The 25,035-nt window shown below is 39.5% G+C and overlaps 1 protein-coding gene across 3 annotated transcripts in view; it reads left to right on the forward strand.

Moving 5' to 3' along the window:
- F8 (coagulation factor VIII) overlaps positions 1–25,035 on the forward strand; it is a 142,391-nt gene that overhangs the window by 55,529 nt on the left and 61,827 nt on the right. For all 3 annotated transcript variants that reach the window (XM_070785447.1, XM_070785448.1, XM_070785449.1), the window contains 4 exons: positions 9,091–9,184; positions 12,989–13,203; positions 17,363–17,507; positions 24,234–24,443. In XM_070785447.1, coding sequence (XP_070641548.1) covers positions 9,091–9,184; positions 12,989–13,203; positions 17,363–17,507; positions 24,234–24,443 — 664 coding nt within the window. The remainder of the gene's footprint in view (positions 1–9,090; positions 9,185–12,988; positions 13,204–17,362; positions 17,508–24,233; positions 24,444–25,035) is intronic.

Raw genomic sequence — 25,035 nt, forward strand, 5'->3', positions numbered from 1 at the left:
CTTTTCACAAATGTCCCAAGACCAATTAATGGGGAAAGAATACTGGAACAACTGGATACCCACATGCAGAAGAAAGAGATTGACCCTTCTTCATACCATACTAAAAGTAGATCAAAGATATAAATGTAAGAGCTAAAACTATGAAACCCTTAGAAGAAAATACAGGAGTAAATGTTTGTAACCTTGGATTACACAATAGTTTCTTAGGTATGACATCAAAAGCAACAAGCAACAAAAGATAAAAGATTGGAGTTCATCACAATTAAAAACTTCTGTGCCTCAAAGACACCAACCCGAGAGTGAAAAGACAACTCATGGAATAGGAGAAAATAATTACAAATCATATATCTGATGAAAAGAATAGTATCCAGAACATATAAAGGACTTTTACAGCTGAATAATAAAAAGGCAAATAATCCAACTAAAAAATAATAATCCTGGGTCCTTTAGTATTTGTATAGACATTTCTCCAAAGATGATGTACAAAGAAGTGACCAAAAAGCACATGAAAAGATGCTGAACATTATTAGCTTTGAAAAGGAAAGGATTAGTTACTCAGTTGTGTCCAACTCTTTGAGGCTCCATGGACTGTAGCTCACCAGACTCCTCTGTCTATGGGATTCTCCAGGCAAGAATACTGGAGTGGGATGTCATTTCCTCCTCCAGGGGATCTTCCCCACCCAGGTATCAAACCTGCTCTCCCACATTGCAGGCAGATTCCTTACCATTTGAGCCACCAGGGAAGCCCATTAGCTATTGGGGGAATGCAAATCAAAATCACTGGTGACTTAGATGGTAAAGAATCTGCCTGCAATGCAGGAGACTTGGGTTCAGTCCCTGGGTGGGGAAGATCCCTTGGTGAAGGGAATGGCTACCCACTCCAGTATTCTTGCCTGGGGAATTCCATGGACAGAGGAGCCTGGCGGGCTACAGTCCATGGAGTCGCAAAGAGTCAGACACGACTGAGTGACTAACACTTGCACTTTTTCAGAATAGCTATAATCAGCAAGGCAGATAATAACAAACATTGGTGAGGACGTAGAGAAATTGGAAGTCTCATAAACTCTGATGGGAAAGAGTTACATCCAGTCTGAGATAACAGTTTGGCCATTCCTCAGAACATTAAAAATGGAGTTACCCTGTGACTCAGCAATTCCTTCTAGGCATATACTCAAGAAAGATGAAAATATAGGTCCACACAAAGACTTGTATGTGAATGTTCACAGCAGCACTATTCCTAATAGCCCCAAATTGGAAGCTATTTAAATGTTCACCAATTAGTGAATGAATAAACAAAATGTAGTATATCCATATAATTGGAATCAGTTCAGTTCAGTCGCTCAGTCGTGTCCGACTCTTGGCGACCCCATGAATAGCACGCCAATTGGAATGCTAGTCAGCAATTAAAAGAAGTGAACTACTCATACATGATACAACATGGATAAAACTCAAAGTATTATGATAAATTAAAGAAGGCAAGCAAAAAAACACTTACATGATTTAATTTATATGAAATATCTAGGAAAGGCCTATTTGTAGGGCAGAAAGCACATTAGCGACTCTGGACTCCAACTTTGGGTGTTCCACTAAACAAGTCAGAAAGTGCCTCACCTTTGACGACCCAGCATCAGAAGTCACACAGCATTTTATGGCATAATCAGAGTCAAAGCCCACCCGGAATCAAGGAGAGGGAAAATTTGGCCTACCTCTGGTGGGAGGAATGTCAAAGAATTTTGGAACCATATTTTAAAACTGCCACATAAACTCACAACCTATTTCTCAAAAGCAACAAAGGAAGCCAGAAGACACTGAAGTCACATCTTGAATGTGTTGCAAGAAAATCACTATTAACCTAGAAAGGATCACTATTTTATTGGCTATTTATCCCAATATTCAAGGGATATATAATTTGTATTCAAATTTTTAAGTTTATTTACGACTTCGCTGGGTTTTCGGTGCTTTGCTCTGGCTTTCTCTAATTGAGGCAAGCCGGGGCTACTCTTTGTGGTTGTACATGGGCTTCTCATTGTGGTGGCTTCTCTTCTTGCAGAGTGCAGGCTTTAGTAGTTGTGGTACACAGGTTGTGGACATGTGTGGTACACGTGTTGCCCTGCAGCATGTGGAATCTTGCCAGACCAGGGAGAGAACCCATGTCCCCTGCATTGGCAGGCAGATTCTTAACCACTGGACCTCCAGGGAAGTTTAGTATCAGAGAAAAGTAAAGACCCACCAGTACTTATAGGCTAGCACAACCTTAGTTGTCAACCTGACCAGGACAGTATAAGAAAGGAAAATTAAAGTTACAGACCAGTTGTATTACAAACATGGATTCAAAAAAATCCTGAACAAAAGTTAATAAACCCAGTGGCACAATATATAAAAATGATTGTAAATATATTATGATCTAACTGATTTATCTGATGAGTACTAGATGAATTTAGTGCTTTTGAACTTGGTGTTGGAGAAGGCTCTTGAGAGCCCCTTGGACTGCAAGAGGATCCAACCAGTCCATCCTAAAGGAGATCAGTCCTGAATATTCATGGGAAGGACTGATGCTAAAGCTGAAACTCCAATACTTTGGCCACCTAATGTGAAGAACTGACTCATTGGAAAAGACTTTTATGCTGGGAAAGATTGAGGGCAAGAGGAGAAGGGGACGACAGAGGATGAGATGGTTGGATGGCATCACCAACTTGATGGACATGAGTTTGAGCAAGCTTTGGGATATAGTGAAGGACAGGGAAGCCTGGCGTGCTGCAGTCCATGGGGTCGCAAAGAGTTGGACGCAACTGAGCGACTGAACAACAAGATGAATTTAACTTTAGAAAATCAAATATGGTAATATACTACAGTAACACATAAAAAGGTAAAATATCATTTGATAATCTCAATAGTTTCATACAAATATTTGTGAAAATTCAAAATCTGTTCATAATAAAAAGTCATAGGAAACTGGGATTGCAAGTGACAGCCTAATCCTGATAAAGCTCTACAGAAAATCCATAGTCACCATCATACTTGGTGGTGAAACTCAGAAATCCTTGTTTAAGATCAAGATAAGAAACAGTTAACAGGTATCACCACCTTTATTTAATATTCTACTAGAAATTCTAACCAATATCCTTAGGAGAAAAAGATAAAGTTTTAAGGTTGGAAAAGAATAAACAAAACTGTTATTATTTGTGTGTGTGCTAAGTCACTCAGTCATTTTCCACTCTTTGCGACCCCATGGACCATATTCCCACCAGGCTCCTCTGTCCATGGGATTCTCCAGGCAAGAACACTGGAGTGGGTTGCCATTTCCTCCTCTAGGGGATCTTTGCGACCAAGGGATCAAACCCATGTCTCTTATGTCTGTCTCCTGCATTGGCAGGCGGATTCTTTACCACTAGAGCCATCTTGGAAGCCCCAGTTATTATTTGAAGATTAAGTAAATGAATGATTTTACTAATGATCAGTCAGTTCAGTCGCTCAGTCGTGTCCGACTCTTTGCGACCCCATGAATTGCAGCATGCCAGGCCTCCCTGTCCATCACCATCTCCCGGAGTTCACTCAGACTCACGTCCATCGAATCAGTGATGCCATCCAGCCATCTCATCCTCTGTCGTCCCCTTCTCCTCCTGCCCCCAATCCCTCCCAGAATCAGAGTCTTTTCCAATGAGTCAACTCTTCGCATGAGGTGGCCAAAGTACTGGAGTTTCAGCTTTAGCATCATTCCTTCCAAAGAAATCCCAGGGCTGATCTCTTTCAGAATGGACTGGTTGGATACTAATGATAGTGGGAGCTATATTTGTCACTGTTGGAGAGGGTATGACTATGACCATGTGAAGTCCCTCAGTCATGTCCGACTCTTTGCAACACCATGGACTGTAATTGACCAGGCTCCTCTGTCCATGGGATTTTACAGGCAAGAGTACTGGAGTGGGTGGCCATTTCCTTCTCCAGGGGATCTCCCGACTGAGGAATCAAACCCGGGTCTCCCACATTGCAGGCAGACATTTTACCGCCTGCGCCACCAGGGAAGCCACCAGGGAGAGGGTAATTATAAACAAAAAGAAAAGGCCAGAATAAATCATGTGATACTGGATTAGAGTTGGAGACATTACTATAGGTTCATGTTTGCCTATAGAGACAGATGGATACATACAGAAATAATTACATATGTGTGCATATATTTGAATTAGTGTATTTCCTCCTAAGAGATCCTGGGAACAGTGACACCCCAGTAGCAATGAGCACACCCAGATCTTGGTTTCTTTCTTTTTTTTTTTTTTTCAGATCTTGGTTTCTAATTACCATTCTCTAGTGAAAGGATTTGATTTGATTTAGGACATACCTGAATGGTCTAGTGGTTTTCCCTACTTTCTTCAATTTAAGTCTGAATTTGGCAATAAGGAGCTCATGATCTGAGCCACAGTCAGCTCCCGGTCTTGTTTTTGCTGACTGTGTAGAGCTTATCCATCTTTGGCTGCAATGAATATAATCAATCTGATTTCGGTGTTGACCATCTGGTGATGTCCATGTGTAGAGTCTTCTCTTGTGTTGTTGGAAGAGGGTATTTGCTATGACCAGTGCATTTTCTTGGCAAAACTCTATTAGTCTTTGCCCTGCTTCATTCCGTATTCCAAGGCCAAATTTTCCTGTTACTCCAGGTGTTTCTTGACTTCCTACTTTTGCATTCCAGTCCCCTATAATGAAAAGGACATCTTTTTTGGGTGTTAGTTCTAAAAGGTCTTGGAGGTCTTCATACAACCATTCAACTTCAGCTTCTTCAGTGTTACTGGTTGGGGAATAGACTTGGATTACTGTGATATTGAATGGTTTGCCTTGGAAACAAACAGAGATCATTCTGTCGTTTTTGAGATTGCATCCAAGTACTGCATTTCGGACTCTTTTGTTGACCATGATGGCTACTCCATTTCTTCTGAGGGATTCCTGCCCGCAGTAGTAGATATAATGGTCATCTGAGTTAAATTCACCCATTCCAGTCCATCTTAGTTCACTGATTCCTAGAATGTCGACATTCACTCTTGCCATCTCTTGTTTGACCACTTCCAATTTGCCTTGATTCATGGACCTGACATTCCAGGTTCCTATGCAATATTGCTCTTTACAGCATCGGACCTTGCTTCTATCACCAGTCACATCCACAGCTGGGTATTGTTTTTGCTTTGGCTCCATCCCTTCATTCTTTCTGGAGTTATTTCTCCACTGATCTCCAGTAGCATATTGGGCACCTACTGACCTGGGGAGTTCCTCTTTCAGTATCCTATCATTTTGCCTTTTCATACTGTTCATGGAGTTCTCAAGGCAAGAATACTGAAGTGGTTTGCCATTCCCTTCTCCAGTGGACCACATTCTGTCAGCCCTCTCCACCATGACCCGCCTGTCTTGGGTGTCCCCACGGGCATGGCTTAGTTTCATTGAGTTAGACAAGGCTGTGGTCCTAGTGTGATTAGATTGACTAGTTTTCTGTGATTATGGTTTCAGTTTGTCTGCCCTCTGATGCCCTCTTGCAACACCTACTGTCTTACTTGGGTTTCTTTTACCTTGGACATGGGGTATCTCTTCACGGCTGCTCCAGCAAAGCTATTTCAAATCCTGAAAGATGATTCTGTGAAAGTGCTGCACTCAATATGCCAGCCAATTTGGAAAACTCAGCAGTGGCCACAGGACTGGAAAAGGTCAGTTTTCATTCCAATCCCAAAGAAAGGCAATGCCAAAGAATGCTCAATCTACTGCACAATTGCACTCATCTCATATGCTAGTAAAGTAATGCTCAAAATTCTCCAAGCCAGGCTTCAACAATACGTGAACCATGAACTTCCAGATGTTCGAGCTGGTTTTAGAAAAGGCAGAGGAACCAGAGATCAAATTGCCAACATTTACTGGATCATCGAAAAAGCAAGAGAGTTTCAGAAAAACATCTATTTCTGCTTTATTGACTATGCCAAAGCCTTTGACTGTGTGGATCACAATAAACTTTGGAAAATTCTGAAAGAGATGGGAATACCAGACCACCTGACCTGCCTCTTGAGAAACCTATATTCAAGTCAGGAAGCAACAGTTAGAACTGGACATGGACCAACAGACTGTTTCCAAATAGGAAAAGAAGTACGTCAAGGCTGTATACTGTCACCCTGCTTATTTAACTTATATGCAGGATACATCATGAGAAACACTGGGCTGGAAGAAGCACAAGCTGGAATCAAGATTGCTGGGAGAAATATCGATAACCTCAGATATGCAGATGACACCTCCCTTATGGCAGAAAATGAAGAGGAACTAAAAAGCCTCTTGATGAAAATGAAAGAGGAGAGTGAAAAAGTTGGCTTAAAGCTCAACATTCAGAGAACGAAGATCATGGGATCTGGTGCCATCACTTCATGGGAAACAGATGGGGAAACTTTGTAAACAGTGTCAGACTTTATTTTGGGGGGCTCCAAAATCACTGCAGATGGTGACTGCTGTCATGAAATTAAAAGACGCTTACTCCTTGGGAGAAAAGTTATGACCAACCTAGATAGCATATTGAAAAGCAGAGATATTTCTTTGCCAACAAAGGTCCGTCTAGTCAAGGCTATGGTTTTTCCTGTGGTCATGTATGGATGTGAGAGTTGGACTGCGAAGAAAGCTGAGCGCCAAAGAATTGATGCTTTTGAACTGTGGTGTTGGAGAAGACTCTTGAGAGTCCCTTGGACTGCAAGGAGATCCAACCAGTCCATTCTGAAGGAGATCAGCCCTGGATTTCCTTGGAAGGAATGATGCTAAAGCTGAAACTCCAGTACTTTGGCCACCTGGTGTGAAGAGTTGACTCATTGGAAAAGACTCTGATGCTGGGAGGGATTGGGGGCAGGAGGAAAAGGGGACGACAGAGGATGAGATGGCTGGATGGCATCACTGACTCAATGGACGTGAGTCTGTGTGAAATCCGGGAGTTGGCGATGGACAGGGAGGCCTGGCATGCTGCAATTCATGGGGTTGCAAAGAGTCGGACATGACTGAGCTACTGAACTGAACTGAACTGAGTGAAAGGAACCAAAGCCCTTTGGGGAACCGATGATTCAAGGGTTGGGCCAGGGAAGATACAAGATGAGCCTGGAGCATCTTGTGGTTTCAGAAAGGAAGAAAGTGCTCAAAAAATGAAAGAATGAGAATAATGTCAAGTGAATACAGGAGCTTCTAATGGCCAAACCAGAAGAATATAACCAATCAAATAAATAAAGTAGTGGTAAAGTATACCTTAAATTATAAAATAAATATGCATGAGTCTATATTGATGATAATAAATAATTCAAAAATAAATAAATGGAAGGGTAGGGGCAAATCTCACATAAAAATTCCAAATCAATTATGTAGCTCTGTGATCTATTTTTCTGAATTTTTGTGCAAGGTTAGGTCTGCATCTAGATTATTTTTCCTCCCCTCCTTTCTCCTCCTCTTCTTCTTCCTGCATGTGGATGTCTACTTGTTCCAGCCTCATTTGTTGAAAAAACCATCTTTACTCCATTTGATTGTCTTTGCTTCTTTGTCAAAGATCAATGGACTGTACTTGTGTGGATCTAATTCTGGGTTCTCTTTTCTATTCCAAAAGGAAGTTTTTAAAATGGCACTTCATTATGTACTGGTACACAGGGGGAGATGTTGTCGTCGTTAGATAGGACCTGATTTTAACAGGAGAAAATATGGTCATATATGCATCTAGGTTGGTAGACTTGAGGGTGGGAGGATGAGGAATTTCTTTTCTGAATGTGTCTCTCTTCTCAGTGAAAAAAAGAAACACCTGAGCATGAGGATCAGGAAGCGAAAAGTAGCTGAGTAAGTGGGAAGATTAATTTCTAGGAAAACATAATAGTATATCTAGGTAGTTTGGGCATCTGTTTGAGATTTTTTATCATTAATTTATCATTAATAATGATATTACATTAATTAATATATAATTATATTTAGTGCTTTTGAACTATGGTGTTGGAGAAGACTCTTGAGAGTCCCTTGGACTGCAAGGAGATCCAACCAGTCCATCCTAAAGGAAATCAGTCCTGAATGTTCATTGGAAGGACTGATGCTGAAGCTGAAACTCCAATACTTTGGCCACCTGATGTGAAGAGCTGACTCATTGGAAAAGACTCTGATGCTGGGAAAGATTGAAGGCGGGAGTGGGGATGACAGAGGATGAGATAGTTGGATGGCATCACTGACGCAATGGACATGAGTTTGAGTAAACTCTGGGAGTTGGTGATGAACAGGGAGGCCTGGCATGCTTCAGTTCATGGTGCCACAAAGAGTCAGACGCAACTGAGTGACTGAACTGAACTGAATATATATAATTGATTAATTTAATTAAATAATTAATTAATTAAATCACACAGAGCTGTGTGATTTTTCTCCTACATCATTCTGCTGCTTAGGAGCAGGCAAGGAATAGGTTGTCAGTTGGCTTTTCCCAAATGAGTGTGTGTAAGATAAGCCTGCAAATAGAAGTTTTTTTGTTTGTTTGTTTGTTTTTTTAATCCTCATATCACACAACCTCAGTATAGAGCCTGGTTGATAAGTTCAGGGTGCTTAATGATGCTCCCATGTTATCACTTTTCTATTCTTCATCTCTTTTGGAAAGCTCAGGCAGTCATATGATGCCAGCTGCCACCCTTGCTTAATGCTCTAATCAACTGTCCCCCTGGTCCTGCCTGCTCATCCAGTGAAGGTTTTATCACTTGAACCACTATTTTCTTCTCCACTATTGGGAACTCAGTGCCCAAATTGTGCAAAAGACTGAGGGGAAGCAGTGTCCTCAGCAGACATCCAGATTTCAAGTACTAGTGTCAGAAGATACAAGGAATTCTTCCTGAAGCAACTAAAATAATTTTAAATAAGTGAATTTTAAATAATTTAAAATAAATGAGCCTTTAGTGAAAAACCTAAGTAGCTATCTGAGCAATTTAACCAAAAGAACACATATTTTGAGCTCTATCTAGGCTTAAACCCCTATACTGTAGATACAAGGCAGCTTTTATTTTCTGGAGACAGGCCACATTTTGCTTCTTGATCCTAATTGTCTTAGTGCTCAACCTTATATCTCATTTATACTTTCAGATTATATTTAAGAATCAAGCAAGCCGGCCATATAACATCTACCCTCATGGAATCACTGATGTCAGTCCTTTGCACTCAGGGAGATTTCCAAAAGGTAAGCTTTACCTCAATTTTCTAGGTCTTACTTACCTGTAAATACAGATGAGGACAGAGTCTCAACAACAACTACAATCATGCACATGTATTACCCCATCCTTAATTCTCTTAACTTTTATTTTATTTAAAAATATGCCTTCATTTTACCTTCACTTTTTTATTTGTAGAATAATTATTAATTTTTTATTATAAATTATGTATTTGTAAAATAATTATTTAATTATTTTATAAATTATTTATTTGCTTGGCTGTGCTGAGTCTTCATTGCTCCCTGCAGGCTTTCTCTAGTTGCAGAGAGTGAGCTACTCTAGTTGTGGTGTGTGGGCTTCTCACTGCAGTGGCTTCTCTTGTTGCAGAGCATGGGCTCTAGGGCATATGGGCTCAGGGGCTTAGTTGCTCCATGGCATGTGGAATCTTCCAGGGACCAGGGATCGAATCTGTGTTCCCTGCATTGGCAGGTGGATTCTTAACCACTGGACCACCAGGAAAGTCCTTGCCTTCACTTTGGAAGGATAATTTTGCTGGACATAGAATTCTGGGTTGGAAAGCCTTCATTTTTAAGCATTTCTGCTTTAGATTTTTGGCAGTTACCTCTGTATCTCAAAAAAGTCATTTATTTGCTACGCCTTTGTTTAACAACTTTATATATTTATATAAAGTTATTTATATAAATATATATTTATAGTTTGGAGAAGGAAATGGCAACCCTCTCCAGTGTTCTTGCCTGGAGAATCACAGGGACGGGGAAGCCTGGTGGGCGGCCGTCTGTGGGGTCGCACAGAGTCAGACACAACTGAAGTGACTTAGTAGTAGTAGTAGTATATTTATAGTTACAACATTATATATTTAATTTTGTGTTAAATAAGGATTTAGCATTACACCTCTTCCTATTCCAGTTGTTTTAGACTTTTATCACTGTTTTAGTTCCTCAATTGGCAGAATTTTAAAAATATGCTAAATACCTACTTTTTATATCATTATGATACTATACTAAGAGTACTAACAACTGTTCCCTTTGCCATTTCCTCTCATCTGTTCTTCCATTTCTCAACTGCTGCCAGCCATACCTTTACTTTATAGTATCGTAAAGTTTAAAAATAAAATAAAATTTAAAAAAAAAAACAGAAAACTAAAAAAAAAAAAAAAAACTAAAGCTGATAACATTTACATATTGTTCTTTAATTTTAAATAACTCCTTGCTTTTTCTATATATTTATTTTAAACTTTAAAAGTCAAAAACCAGCATTTATATTATTGTAGTATGTATTTTTTATTATAAGAATATGAGGTTACTGAAGAACTAGGTGGTGTGCTATGGTTATTCTTTTGTCTACAGTTCCAATGATTTTACTGTTACAGTCAAATGCATTATCCTTCTTTATTCTCTACCAGTAGTTCAAAATCATGGTGAGTTTTAGCTTGCAGTATATTGAAGTGAAGTGAAGTTTCTCAGTCGTGTCTGACTCTTTGCAACCCCATGGACTGTAGCCTACCAGGCTCCTCCGTCTATGGGATTTTCCAGGCAAGAGTACTGGGGTGGGTTGCCATTTCCTTCTCCAGAGGATCTTCCTGACCCAGGGATCGAACCGAGGTCTCCCACATTGTAGGCAAACACTTTACTGACTGAGTCACCAGGCAAGTCTCAATATATGCAGTATATTAAGACCATGCTAATCTTATATATTTTGTGTTTGTATTCCTGAAGAAAGACTTTCTTTTATCAAGAGAAGAAACATATGACTTTTCACCATATCCCTTAGGTCTTCCAGCTTCTTAATCATGCTATTTATTAGTATCTGATCCTTTTTTCTTCTAAAGATGTTCTTGTTGTTCTCCAGCTTACTGTTCTAATATGGATGATATGCTTGCTAGGCCTGCTACAAAGCTGCCATCTCTGGATTTCTTTACTTGGACTTACAGGCTAGTGCCATTACCTCTCTTATCTTGTACATTTCTGGATTGTTATTGTTATTTCTTTTGTTTTTCTGGAAGTATATCTTCAATATACTTCTGAGTGCATTTAGTATATAGGAGATAAACTCTATGAGTCCTTCAGTATAATATGATGGATAGCTAGGATGGATATAAATAACTTTTAATCCTCTGTTTTCTAATCCTCATGGTTGCTGGTCAAAATTCAAATGAAAAATTGATTTGCATTCCTTTATGGGAGAAGGGCACAGAAACAGAATTCTGGGTAGATATTGAATGTGTACCCTGAAATTTGGGGGCATCCGCAAATCCAGTTCCTAGTAACTTGCTTTTTATGTGGAGAACTCTGCAGAAGAGAGGGTAAGAGTGAGGCAGCTTGCTCTTCCTGTTTGACCTCCCAAGGATGCATGTGTTTTTGGTTTTTTTTTTCTGTAAGTAGATATGGCTGCAAGTAGCTGGCTTGGTCTCTTTTTGAAGATACCTTGTCTGAGAAGGCAGTGTGAGGGAAGCCAGAAATAATAGGCTTTTGGATATATCACTGGGTGTAACCAGAGCTGGTTGGGGAGAGGAGGGATACAAAAGAATAGCTGAAATAGTCCTCTCTCATGGCATGGAAGTGCCCAGTGCTGGGGTCCTGATGGTCACTCCAAGAAAAGGATATGCCTCCCGTAAGAGAAGACCATCATTCGGGCACCTGGCACACAAAAAGCATTGGTGACCAAACTGTAGACAAAGTACTCACACAGCAGGATATATTAAGAAACAATCTATTTTCCCTTTCCTCTATTACACACCTACCCTCACTCCCTATTATGTATGCGTAGGGAATGGTTATAGACTAGATACTCAGGTATTAAGCATATTCAAAAGTGAGTTTTGATTATGAAAATCAGGCAGTCCTTGTTCTGAGGACCCATTAGCCCAATAGTTCAGGTCAGTCATTCAGTCGTGTCTGACTCTTTGTGACCCCATGAATCGCAGCACGCCAGGCCTCCCTGTCCATCACCAACTCCTGGAGTTCACTCAGACTCATGTGCATCAAGTCAGTGTCCATCTCATCCTCTGTCATCCCCTTCTCCTGCCCCCAATCCCTCCCAGAATCAGAGTCTTTTCCAATGAGTCAACTCTTCACATCAGGTAGCCAAAGTACTGGAGTTTCAGCTTCAGCATCAGTCCTTCCAATGAACATTCAGGACTGATCTCCTTTAGGATGGACTGGTTGGATCTCCTTGCAGTCCAAGGGACTCTCAAGAGTCTTCTCCAACACCACAGTTCAAAAGCATCAATTCTTCTGTGCTCAGCCTTCTTTATAGTCCAACTCTCACATACATATATGACCACTGGAAAAACCATAGCCTTGACTAGACGGACCTTTGTTGACAGTAGCCCAACAGCATATTTCAATTACTGCTTCCATTCCTCACAGACACCAGATGCCACAAGTCTTGATACCACATGTGAGTTAAAACTTCATTGCCCAGTCCTGTGGCATCAATTCAGGCCAGTCTGGCTTTGATGTGTCTTTCTTTTTTTGGCACTTGAGTTTTTTTTTTTCCTTCTTGATGCATTTTCAGTTATACATTTAAAATCTTTCAAAATATCATCTATTATTTATTTGTATTTGTCAGAGTGGGGAGACCTGCCCATTTCAACTCAAACTAACATGCTAGCAGAAATCTCCTGTACCTATTTTTATTATAAAAAGTTGCATGAATCTTAAACTTATAAGAGGTGGCAAATTCAGTTTTCACTTACTGGGAAACTTCATATGTATGTATAAATTGGTAGAGCCATTGCAATAATGACATAATCACCAATATATGCCTTGTTATACTTCTAATCAAGCTATTTTGGGGTTGGGTGTGGGTAGGTGTGAAACATTTGAAAGACATGCCAATTCTGCCAGGAGAAGTGTTCAAGTATAAATGGACAGTGACTGTAGAAGATGGGCCAACTAAATCAGATCCTCGGTGTCTGACCCGATATTACTCGAGTTTCATTAACTTAGAGAAAGATCTAGCTTCAGGACTCATTGGCCCCCTCCTCATCTGCTACAAAGAATCTGTAGATCAAAGAGGAAACCAGGTGAGTTCATCTTTTTCCAAGTGCTGAGTCTGAAGCTGAAATGGAATGAAGAGGCTTATGCATTTCCAAATAATATCTCCTATATTCTGCTCTCAGTGGATGTCAGCCTAAAGCCTACAGAAAATATAGGAGTCTGCAATATTGAGCAGTAAAAGAAGTGAGCTGGATTTATGATAGCTTTTATTGACTTTGGTGTAATAAACTTGCCTGCTGGATGGACAGGACAGCCTGGGCCCTAGATTATTTCTATAACACTCATTCTTAGCCTAAAATTTCTCTCTCAAAGTGATCTTGCCCATTTTTACATGATCAGTTACCACCTACTTTTAGATTACTTTTAGATTACCTGCAAATCTGTATGACTACCTAGATGTCTCCCCTGTATATCTCATTGTGATTGACTCAAAACACCTCTAAATGAACACACCTAGCATAGTGCATGGCATTTAGTAGTTCAACAAATATTTGTTGAATAAAACTGAAGTGAAGTGGAAGGCACTCAGTCATGTCCAACTGTTTGTGACCACATGGATTTCATGGAATTCTCCAGGACAGAATACTGAAGTAAGTAGCCTTTCCCTTCTCCAGGGGATCTTCCCAACCCAGGGATCGAACCCAGGTCTCATACATTGCAGGCAGATTCTTTACCAACTGAGCTATCAGGGAAGCCTGAGTAAAATTGAGGAAATGTATAAAATATTTCAGAATATGCTTAGAATTTGGACCACTTCTGCTGTTTTTGAAAAATAAACTTAAATACTCTGAATTTAATAAGCTTCAGTTCAGTTCAGTCGCTCAATCATGTCTGACTCTTTGTGACCCCATGGATTGCAGCATGCCAGGCCTCCTGTCCATCAACAACTCCTGGAGCTTACTCAAACTCACGTCCATCGAGTCGGTGATGCCATCCAACCATCTCATCCTCTGTCGTCCCCTTCTCCTCTCACCTTCAATCTTTCCCAGCATCAGGGTCTTTTCAAATGAGTCAGTTCTTCACAGCAGGTGGCCAAAGTTTTGGAGTTTCAGCTTCAGCATCAGTCCCTCCAATAAATATTCAGGACTGATTTCCTTTAGGATGGACTGTTTGGATCTCCTTGCAGTCCAAGGGACTTTCAAGAGTCTTCTCCAACACCACAGTTCAAAAGCATCAATTCTCTGGCCCTCAGCTTTCTTTATGGTCCAGCTCTCACATCCATACATGACTACTGGAAGAACCATAGCTTTGACTAGATGGACTTTTGTTGGCAAAGTAATGTCTCTGCTTTTTAATATGCTGTCTAGGTTGGTCATAACTTTTCTTCCAAGTAGCAAGCATCTTTTAACAAGCTTAATTCTTCAAAATAATTCATTGCCATATTGCTGAGGCTTGACTGTATGTCTATTTGGTTATTTATGATATATAGGATTCCTTCTAGTCTGAAAAGGTCAGTCTTCATTCCAATCCCAAAGACAGGCAATGCCAAAGAATGTTCAAACTACTGCACAATTGCACTCATCTCACACACTATCAAAGTAATGCTCAAAATTCTCCAAGCAAGGCTTCAAAAGTATGTGAACTGAGAACTTCCAGATGCTCAAGCTGGATTTATAAAAGACAGAGGAACCAGAGATCAAATTGCCAACAGCCATTGGATAATAGAAAAAGCAAGAGAATCCCAGAAAAACATCTACTTCTTTTTTATTGACTATGCCAAAGCCTTTGACTGTGTGCATCACAATAAACTGTGGAAAACTCTTCAAGAGATGGGAATACCAGATCATCTTACCTCTCTCCTGAGAAATCTGTATGCAGGTCAAGAAGCAACAGTTAGAACCAGACATGGAACAATAGACTGGCTCCAAATTGAGAAAGGACTATGTCAAGGCTGTATATTGTCACCCTGCTCATTTAACTTATATGCAGAGTACATCATGAGAAACACTGGGGTGGATGAAGCATGAGATGGAATCAAAATTGCCAGGAGAAATATCAATAACGTCAGATATGCAAATGATACCACCCTAATGACAGAAAGGGAAGAAGAACTAAAGAGCCTCTTGATGAAGGTGAAAGAGGAGAGTGAAAAAGCTGGCTGAAAACTCAACATTCAAAAAACTAAGATCTTGGCATCGAGTCGTATCACTTCATGGCAAATAGATGGGGAAAAAGTAGAAACAGTGACAGACTTTATTTTCTTGGGCTCCAAAATCACAGCAGATGATGACTGCAGCCATGAAATTAAAAGACGCTTGCTCCTTGGAAGAAAGGCTATGACCAACCTAGACAGCATATTAAAAAGCAGAGACATTACTTTGCTGACAAAGGCCTGTCTAGTCAAAGCTATGGTTATTCCAGTAGTCATGTATGGATGTGAGAGCTGAACCATAAAGAAAGCTGAGCACCAGAGAATTGATGCTTTTGAACTGTGGTATTGAAGAAGACTCTTGAGAGTCCCTTGGACTGCAAGGAGATCCAACCAGTCCATCCTAATGGAAATTAGTCCTGAGTATTCATTGGAAAGACTGAGGCTGAAACTGAAACTCAAATACTCTGGCAACCTGAAGCAAAGAACTGACTCATTTGAAAAGACCCTGATGCTGGGAAAGTTTGAAGGCAGGAGGAGAAGAGGATGACAGAGGATGAGATGGTTGGATGGCATCACTGACTCTATGGACATGAGTTTGAGTGAACTCTGGGAGTTGGTGATGGACAGGGAAGCCTGACGTGCTGCAGTCCATGGGGTTGCAAAGAGTTGGACACGACTGAGCAACTGAACTGACTGACTAGTCTGAAAACATTTCATGAACTTTAATACAGATAAAACATTTGGCACACAAACCCAGAGCGGCATACATTTGGACAAGTACCTTTCCTGACTAATTTTTCCTAATTATAGTTTTCCCATCAGTTTTTGGAAGAGGACAGAAACATACCTATATTTTCCTATCTTTGCCCCTCAGCATTTTCATTTCTGTAGTAAAGGGTATACAAAATGAAATTTATACATGTTCAGATCAGATCAGATCAGTCACTCAGTCGTGTCCGACTCTTTGCGACCCCATGAATCGCAGCATGCCAGGCCTCCCTGTCCATCACCAACTCCTGGAGTTCACTCAAACACGTCCATCGAAGCAGTGATGCCATCCAGCCATCTCATCCTCTGTCGTCCCCTTCTCCTCCTGCCCCCAATCCTTCCCAGCATCAGAGTCTTTTCCAATGAGTCAACTCTTCGCATGAGGTGGCCAAAGTACTGGAGTTTCAGCTTTAGCATCATTCCTTCCAAAGAAATCCCAGGGCTGATCTCCTTTAGGATGGACTGGTTAGATCTCCTTGTAGTCCAAGGGACTCTCAAGAGTCTTCTCAAACACCACAGTTCAAAAGCATCAATTCTTCGGCACTTAGCTTTCTTCACAGTCCAACTCTCACATCCATACATGACCACAGGAAAAACCATAGCCTTGACTAGATGAATCTTTGTTGGCAAAGTAATGTCCCTGCTTTTGAACACGTTAGTGAAGTTTATACATTAAATCTTAACAGATTTAATTAGCAAGTGACAGCTTGTAACTTTGGTTCAGATACAAACAGCTCCTCTCAAAAAAAAAAAAAAAAAACTTTAAACTTTGTAAACATAAAACTAAAAAGTATTAGTGTTAGTAAACATTTATGGTTCATCTTAACTTTGTTATTTAAATTTATGTTTTCTACTTTTAATTTTTTATAGTTAGCCTTGTGGAATGACATTTGCTAGATGAAGGTTTAGGAAGACATTATCTTACTTGATTTGACTAAACTGTTTAAGAAAGACCTTGAATAATCACTTGGGTCTTTAAAGAGTGAAAATCCTCTAATCTGAACATGGAGAGAATGAGACTACAGACTCCATGAAAAATATCAGCCAGCATATGACCTCGGGTCCAGAAGAAACCAAGTTTAATGGGTCCAGTCACCTCTTGCCCTGAGGACACATTTGCTTTAAATGTACATTCAATGCTCATAGCATCCACTCCCACTCCTAGGCCCTGGGACATGCCATAATAGTGACCCTTGGGGGAAAATGGCATTGATCCCGAGGATTATGGATATATCATATGCATGCCATCACTTCCATCACAGGCTGCTAATTTCTACCTGATAGTAATAGTAACATTTCTTTCTTTCAATGCATTTAATTAACAGATGATGTCAGACAAGAGAAATGTCATCCTGTTTTCTGTATTTGATGAGAATAAAAGTTGGTACCTCACAGAGAATATTCAGCGCTTCCTCCCCAATGGAGTACAGCCCCAGGATCCAGAGTTCCAAGTCTCCAATGTCATGCATAGTAAGTGATTCAGCATTTGAGTCCAAAGGGTAATGGATAAAGGGAAGTTGAAACTGCCAAAGAGATGTGCAGTTAATGCATTACTTTATAAGCCCCACAAGAATCATATTTCCTTAAAATTATTATATATGAGCATGTGCAATTTTATATAAATGCATAAATATGATCACATAATGCATATATATTTTCTTTTAGCAGGCATCAAGTATCTAGAGAAGTTTATTTTAAAGGATAAATTAAATAAGAGACACAATTTTCATTTACCCAAGCATACATACACCTTAATATGAAATATACTCAATCAGTAAATTACACATGAAATAGAAAAGGAATATGCAATTTTATATATACATATAGCTGGTAAAACAGTTGCCAGCTGTAACAGTTTAACAGTCAAATTAGTCAAGACATTGTACATGAAAAAAATGCAACATCTTTTTTCAGCTTTATTATATATATTTTAAGTGTAAAACATGATCTTTTATATATTTTTTGGCTTCCTCTTCCCTTTTATCTGCTCACCTCCTTCCATCATATACCTTTTCACTAACTATTTTGTGTTCAGGTAGCCCAGTTCAGTTCAGTTCAGTTGCTCAGTCATGTCCGACTCTTTGCAACCCCATGAATTGCAGCATGCCAGGCCTCCCTGTCCATCACCGACTCCCAGAGTTCACTCAAACTCACGTCCATCGAGTCGGTGATGCCATCCAGCCATCTCATCCTCTGTCATCCCCTTTTCCTCCTGCCCCCAATCCCTCCCAGCATCAGAGTCTTTTCCGATGAGTCAACTCTTCGCATGAGGTGGCCAAAGTACTGGAGTTTCAGCCTCAGCATCATTCCCTCCAAAGAACACCCAGGGCTGAACTCCTTTAGAATGGACTGGTTGGATCTCCTTGCAGTCCAAGGGACTCTCAGGAGTCTTCTCCAACATCACAGTTCAAAAGCATCAATTCTTCGGTGCTCAGCTTTCTTCACAGTCCAACTCTCACATCCATACATGACCACTGGAAAAACCATAGCCCCATGTTTAAACATATTTTTCCATGAATGTATAATCATATATAAACACATATATGTTGTATTAGTCTGCTAGGCTTGCCATAACAAAATCCCACAAACTGGGGATTCAACAGACGATATTTATTTTCTCAGAGTTCTAGAGACTCAAAGTCTAAGATCAAGGAGTCAACAAGATTGGTTTCTTCTTATAAGGAAAGTTGTAGAGAGACATGTGCACACACAGAGGAAAGACCATTTACCAGCCAAGGAGGGGGACTCCGAAGAAACTTAATGATCTCATTTTAAAGAATTACCTGTCTAAAGATGTTATCTCTCAATGCAGACCCATTCAGAGGTACTAGGGATTAGAACTTCACCATAAGCATTTGGGTGGGAGCACATATGTGTATGTGTTTATACATTCACACAAGTCAGAATGGTCAAAAATATGAAAAAAATTCCAATCTCACTATAGAGAAATGGAAAATAGAATACCATCGTGATAACACTTTATACCTATCAGACTGGAAAAATTATAATACAATTATTACTAGTGGTTGTTGTTAGTCACTCAGTCATGTCTGACTCTTTGTGACCCTATGGACTGTAGCCTGCCAGGCTCCTCCGTCCATGGGGTTCTCCAGGCAAGAAAACTGGAGTGGGTTGTCATTCCCTTCTCCAGGGGATCTTCCTGACCCAGGGATTGAACCTGGGTCTCCTACATTGCTGGCAGATTCTTTACCATTTGAGCCACCAGGGAAGCCCTATTACTAGTGGGCTTGTGAAAAAAAGAATACTATCATACAATGCTAGTGCATAACTACCACAGTCTTTTTGAAACCGATCTGATTGAAGCCATTTAAATTAAATATGTGTGCCTTCTGAAGTTCTGGTTCTGATTAAAATGGAATCACTCTGTCTATTCTACTGGATTTTTCCTTAATAGCATGCATTGAGCAGCTGTCTGAAAACCCTGAAATGTAGTCGGCAGGAGGTAAATTGGGGAAAGAAATTAGAAAGATTTAAAAGCATGCAGATTGGAAGTAAAGGAATAAAACTGAATATGACATGATTATCTACATTGAAAATCTCCAGATAGCCACAAAAAAGTCCCTAGAACTGAGTTTAGTCTAATTGCAGAATACAAAGCTGGCATATAAATTTCTATATAACAATAGCCTAGTAGTGGAAACTTAAATTACAAAAATACAATCAGCAATGATATGCCAATATAATGGACAACTTGGAAGAAATGGAAAAATTCTTAGAAAAGTAAAACTTTCCAAAACTGAACCAGGAAGAAATAGAAAATCGTAACAGACCCATCACAAGCATGGTAATTGAAACTGTAATCAGAAATCTTCCAGCAAACAAAACCGCAGGACCAGACGGCTTCACAGCTGAATTCTACCAAAAATTTAGAGAAGAGCTAACACCTATCCTGCTCAAACTCTTCCAGAAAATTGCAGAGGAAGGTAAACTTCCAAACTCATTCTATGAGGCCACCATCACCCTAATACCAAAACCTGACAAAGATGCCACAAAACAAGAAAACTACAGGCCAATATCACTGATGAACATAGATGCAAAAATCCGTAACAAAATTCTAGCAAACAGAACCCAACAACATATTAAAAAGATCATACATCATGACCGAATGGGCTTTATCCCAGGGATGCAAGGATTCTTCAATATCCGCAAATCAATCAATGTAATACACCACATTAACAAATTGAAAGATTAAAACCATATGATTATCTCAATAGATGCAGAGAAAGCCTTTGACAAAATTCAACATCCATGTATGATAAAAACCCTCCAGAAAGAAGGAATAGAAGGAACATATCTCAACATAATAAAAGCTATATATGACAAACCCACAGCAAACATTATCCTCAATGGTGAAAAATTGAAAGCATTTCCCCTAAAGTCAGGAACAAGACAAGGATGCCCACTCTCATTGCTACTATTCAACATAGTTTTGGAAGTTTTGGCCACAGCAATCAGAGCAGAAAAAAGAAATAAAAGGAATCCAGATTGGAAAAGAAGAAGTAAAACTCTCACTGTTTGCAGATGACATGATCCTCTACATAGAAAACACTAAAGACTCCACCAGAAAAGTACTAGAGCTAATCAATGAATATAGTAACGTTGCAGGATATAAAATCAACACACAGAAATCCCTTGCATTCCTATACACTAATAATGAGAAAATAGAGAGAGAAATTAAGGAAACAATTTCATTCACCATTGCAACAAAAAGAATAAAATACTTAGGAATATATCTACCTAAAGAAACTAAAGACCTATATATAGAAAACTATAAAATAGTGGTGAAAGAAATCAAAGAGGACACTAATAGATGGAGAAATATACCGTGTTCATGGATCAGAAGAATCAATATAGTGAAAATGAGTATACTACTCAAAGCAATCTATAGATGCAATGCAATCCCTATCAAGCTACCAACGGTATTTTTCACAGAGCTAGAACAAATAATTTCACAATTTGTATGGAAATACAAAAAACCTCGAATAGCCAAAGCAATCTTGAGACAGAAGAATGGAACTGGAGGAATCAACCTGCCTGACTTCAGGCTCTACTACAAAGCCACAGTCATCAAGACAGTATGGTACTGGCACAAAGACAGAAATATAGATCAATGGAACAAAATAGAAAGCCCAGGGATAAATCCATGCACCTATGGACACCTTATCTTTGACAAAGGACGCAAGAATATACAGTGGAGAAAAGACAATCTCTTTAACAAGTGGTGCTGGGAAAACTGGTCAACCACTTGTAAAAGAATGAAACTAGAACATTTTCTAACACCATACACAAAAATAAACTCAAAATGGATTAAAGATCTAAACATAAGACCAGAAACCATAAAACTCCTAGAGGAGAACATAGGCAAAACACTCTCCGACATAAATCACAGCAGGATCTTCTTATGACCCACCTCTCAGAATATTGGAAATAAAAGCAAAAATAAACAAATGGGACCTAATTAAAATTAAAAGCTTCTGCACAACAAAGGAAACTATAAGCAAGGTGAAAAGACAGCCTTCAGAATGGGAGAAAATAATAGCAAATGAAGCAACTGACAAACAACTAATCTCAAAAATACACAAGCAACTCCTGCAGCTCAATTCCAGAAAAATAAATGACCCAATCAAAAAATGGGCCAAAGAACTAAACAGACATTTCTCCAAAGAAGACATACAGATGACTAACAAACACATGTAAAGATGCTCAACATCACTTATTATCAGAGAAATGCACATCAAAACCACAATGAGGTACCATTTCATGCCAGTCAGAATGGCTGCTGTCCAAAAGTCTACAAGCAAGAAATGCTGGAGAGGGTGTGGAGAAAAGGGAACCCTCTTACACTGTTGGTGGGAATGCAAACTAGTACAGCCACTGTGGAGAACAGTGTGGAGATTCCTTAAAAAACTGGACATAGAACTGCCATAGGACCCAGCAATCCCACTGCTGGGCATACACACCAAGGAAACCAGAATTGAAAGAGACACTTGTACCTCAATGTTCATTGCAGCACTGTTTATAATAGCCAGGACATGGAAGCAACCTAGATGTCCATCAGCAGACGAATGGATAAGAAAGCTGTGGCACATATACACAATGGAGTATTACTCAGCCATTAAAAAGAATACATTTGAATCAGTTCTAATGAGGTGGATGAAAGTGGAGCCTATTATACAGAGTGAAGTAAGCCAGAAAGAAAAACACCAATACAGTATACTAATGCATATATATGGAATTTAGAAAGATGGTAACGATAACCCTGTATGCGAGACAGCAAAAGAGACACAGATGTATAGAACAGTCTTTTGGACTCTGTGGGAGAGGGTGAGCGTGGGATGATTTGGGAGAATGGCATTGAAACATGTATATTATCATATATGAAACGAATCGCCAGTCCAGGTTCGATGTATGATACAGTATGCTTTGGGCTGGTGCACTGGGATGACCCAGAGGGATGGTATGGGGAGGAAGGTGGGAAGTGGGTTCAGGATGGGGAACACATGTACACCCGTGGCAGATTCATGTCAGTGTTTGTCAAAACCAATACAATATTGTAAAGTAATTATCCTCTAATTAAAGTAAATAAATTTATATTAAAAAATAATAATACCATTTATAATGCCTCAAAAAATGAAATACTTAGGCCAAAATCTAACAAAATGTGCAGGATCTGTACAGATCGTGGAGCCTGGTAGGCTACCGTCCATGGGGTCGCAAAGAGTCGGACACGACTGAGCGACTTCACTTTCACTTGGCTATTCAGGGTTTTTTGTGGTTCCATATGAACAGCCATCTTTTCCATTAGCATTTACCAAATAGTTCATTCTTTCTGCTACTGTTTTGGGATGCTCCCTTTATAATATATTAAATTTCCATTTATATCTGTATCTGTTTCTGGACTCTATGTTCTGATTGTTATAATCATCTATACCTGCAACTCTGTGCGACTCCATGGACTATGGCCTGCCAGGCTCCTCTGTCCATGGGATTTTCCAGGCAAGAATACTGGAGCGGATAGCCATTCCCTTCTCTAGGGGATCTTCCCAACCCAGGGATGGAACCCAGATCTCCTGCATCACAGGCAGATTCTTTGCCATTGGAGCCACCAGGGACCATACCTGCATTAAGACCATGCTTATAATTACAGTAGCTTTAAAATACCTTTTATCACTTTGAAGAGAAGAAACTTTGATTCTCAGTTGCACTAAGCTAGTGTCTGGATTTGTGGGCCACCACCTTGCAGAGTAGACAAATATCTATTGATTGGATAGACATATATGGAAGAGGCTTTCAGAAACAATTCTCTTAATAAGTTGAAATCTATTTTACTTTTATTTACTTTTCATTCAGAAATAATTTCAAACTTACAGAAATACTGCAAGAATAATAGAGAACTCCCATATACACTTTATCCAGATTCACTCATTTTTAAGATTTTGCTATGTTTTCTTTATCATTCTCTTTCTTCTATATACATATTTTATAACTTACTTTCAACATGAGAATAGACTGTAGACATCATATCCCTTTATCTTTTAATACTCTATTGTGTATTTCCTATGAATGAATATATTCTCTTACATAATCAAAGTGGAGTTATGAAATTCAGAAAATGTAGCATTGATTCATTATCTAATACATAATATAATACGTTTATCTAATTGACAGCCAATATTCCAGTTGTATCAATTAATGCTGTTCTTTGTAGCATTTCCTCTTCCAAGTTCAGGCTGTAGTCCTGGATCTAGTTGTCCTGATTCTTTGAAATGTGTTTCCTTGAATTTGGAACATTAGCAGATAATTATTTTAATCACCAGATCAAAGATTTTCTTGTTTTTTTTTCCCCCTCTGTATAGTTATTATTTTTCTCTTTGCATCTAATATTCAGTGTGTAGGGAGATACACTGAGACCATGCAAATGCCCTCCTCCTCATTAACCTGCCACCCACCATATAGCACCTAAATGCATCATTACCATGGTCTACAACTCTCCTCACTTTGAGACTGAAACCTAGCTGATCAAGCATTACAGGTTGCTTTTTTGGAAGGTATAATGTTATCTCTTTTTGAAAATAAGATATGGAGCATAACTTATAATCATTTATAATCATATCATGACAAAAAATAATAAATCCAGATACTGCTAAAATCTTCTATTCTCCATTTCTTTTGCAGGCATCAATGGCTATGTTTTTGATAGCTTGCAGCTGTCGGTTTGTTTGCATGAGGTGGCATACTGGTACATTCTAAGTGTTGGAGCCCAAATTGACTTCCTCTCTGTCTTCTTCTCTGGATATACCTTCAAACACAAAATGGTCTATGAAGATACACTCACCCTATTCCCCTTTTCAGGAGAAACTGTCTTCATGTCAATGGAAAATCCAGGTTAGTTATTTATATTATTCTTTTACTAACAGCAGTGTTTGCTTCACTGGCCATTCACATGGTTTTTTGCCCACTAGCTCACATCTGCCTACTAGCTCATCACATGCTAAATGGTTCAGGTGATTTTAGTAATTGCAAGGCATTTTAATGACAGGACCATATCAAATGAGCTTCACAGGTGGCTCAGTGGGGACAGAATATACCCACAGTGCAGGAGATACAAGAGATGCAGGTTTGATCCCTGGGTTGGGAAGATCCTCTGGAGGAAGGCATGGAAACGCACTCCAGTATCCTTGCCTGAAGAATCCCATGGACAGAGGAACCTGGTGGACTACAGTCTATAGGGTTGCAAAGAGTTGGCCATGACTGAACATGCACATATGCACCACAGCAAATGTTTAAGTTAAAAGTCTTTGCTTTAAAAAAGTGCCTTTACTTGCTGTAGGCCAACCTTTTAAGTGTGTTTATTAGACTGTAGTGGTGAATATACATTTATACCTGCAATTAACACACAGGGTCTGGCTAAATATGTTTCTGTGTGCCTTGTGAACATTGGTTTTGTTGGGAAGTGCATAATAATCTCTTCTTGCAT

This window comes from Bos indicus, chromosome X, assembly GCF_029378745.1.
Source record: "Bos indicus isolate NIAB-ARS_2022 breed Sahiwal x Tharparkar chromosome X, NIAB-ARS_B.indTharparkar_mat_pri_1.0, whole genome shotgun sequence".
In the NCBI taxonomy this organism is placed as follows: Eukaryota; Metazoa; Chordata; class Mammalia; order Artiodactyla; family Bovidae; genus Bos; species Bos indicus.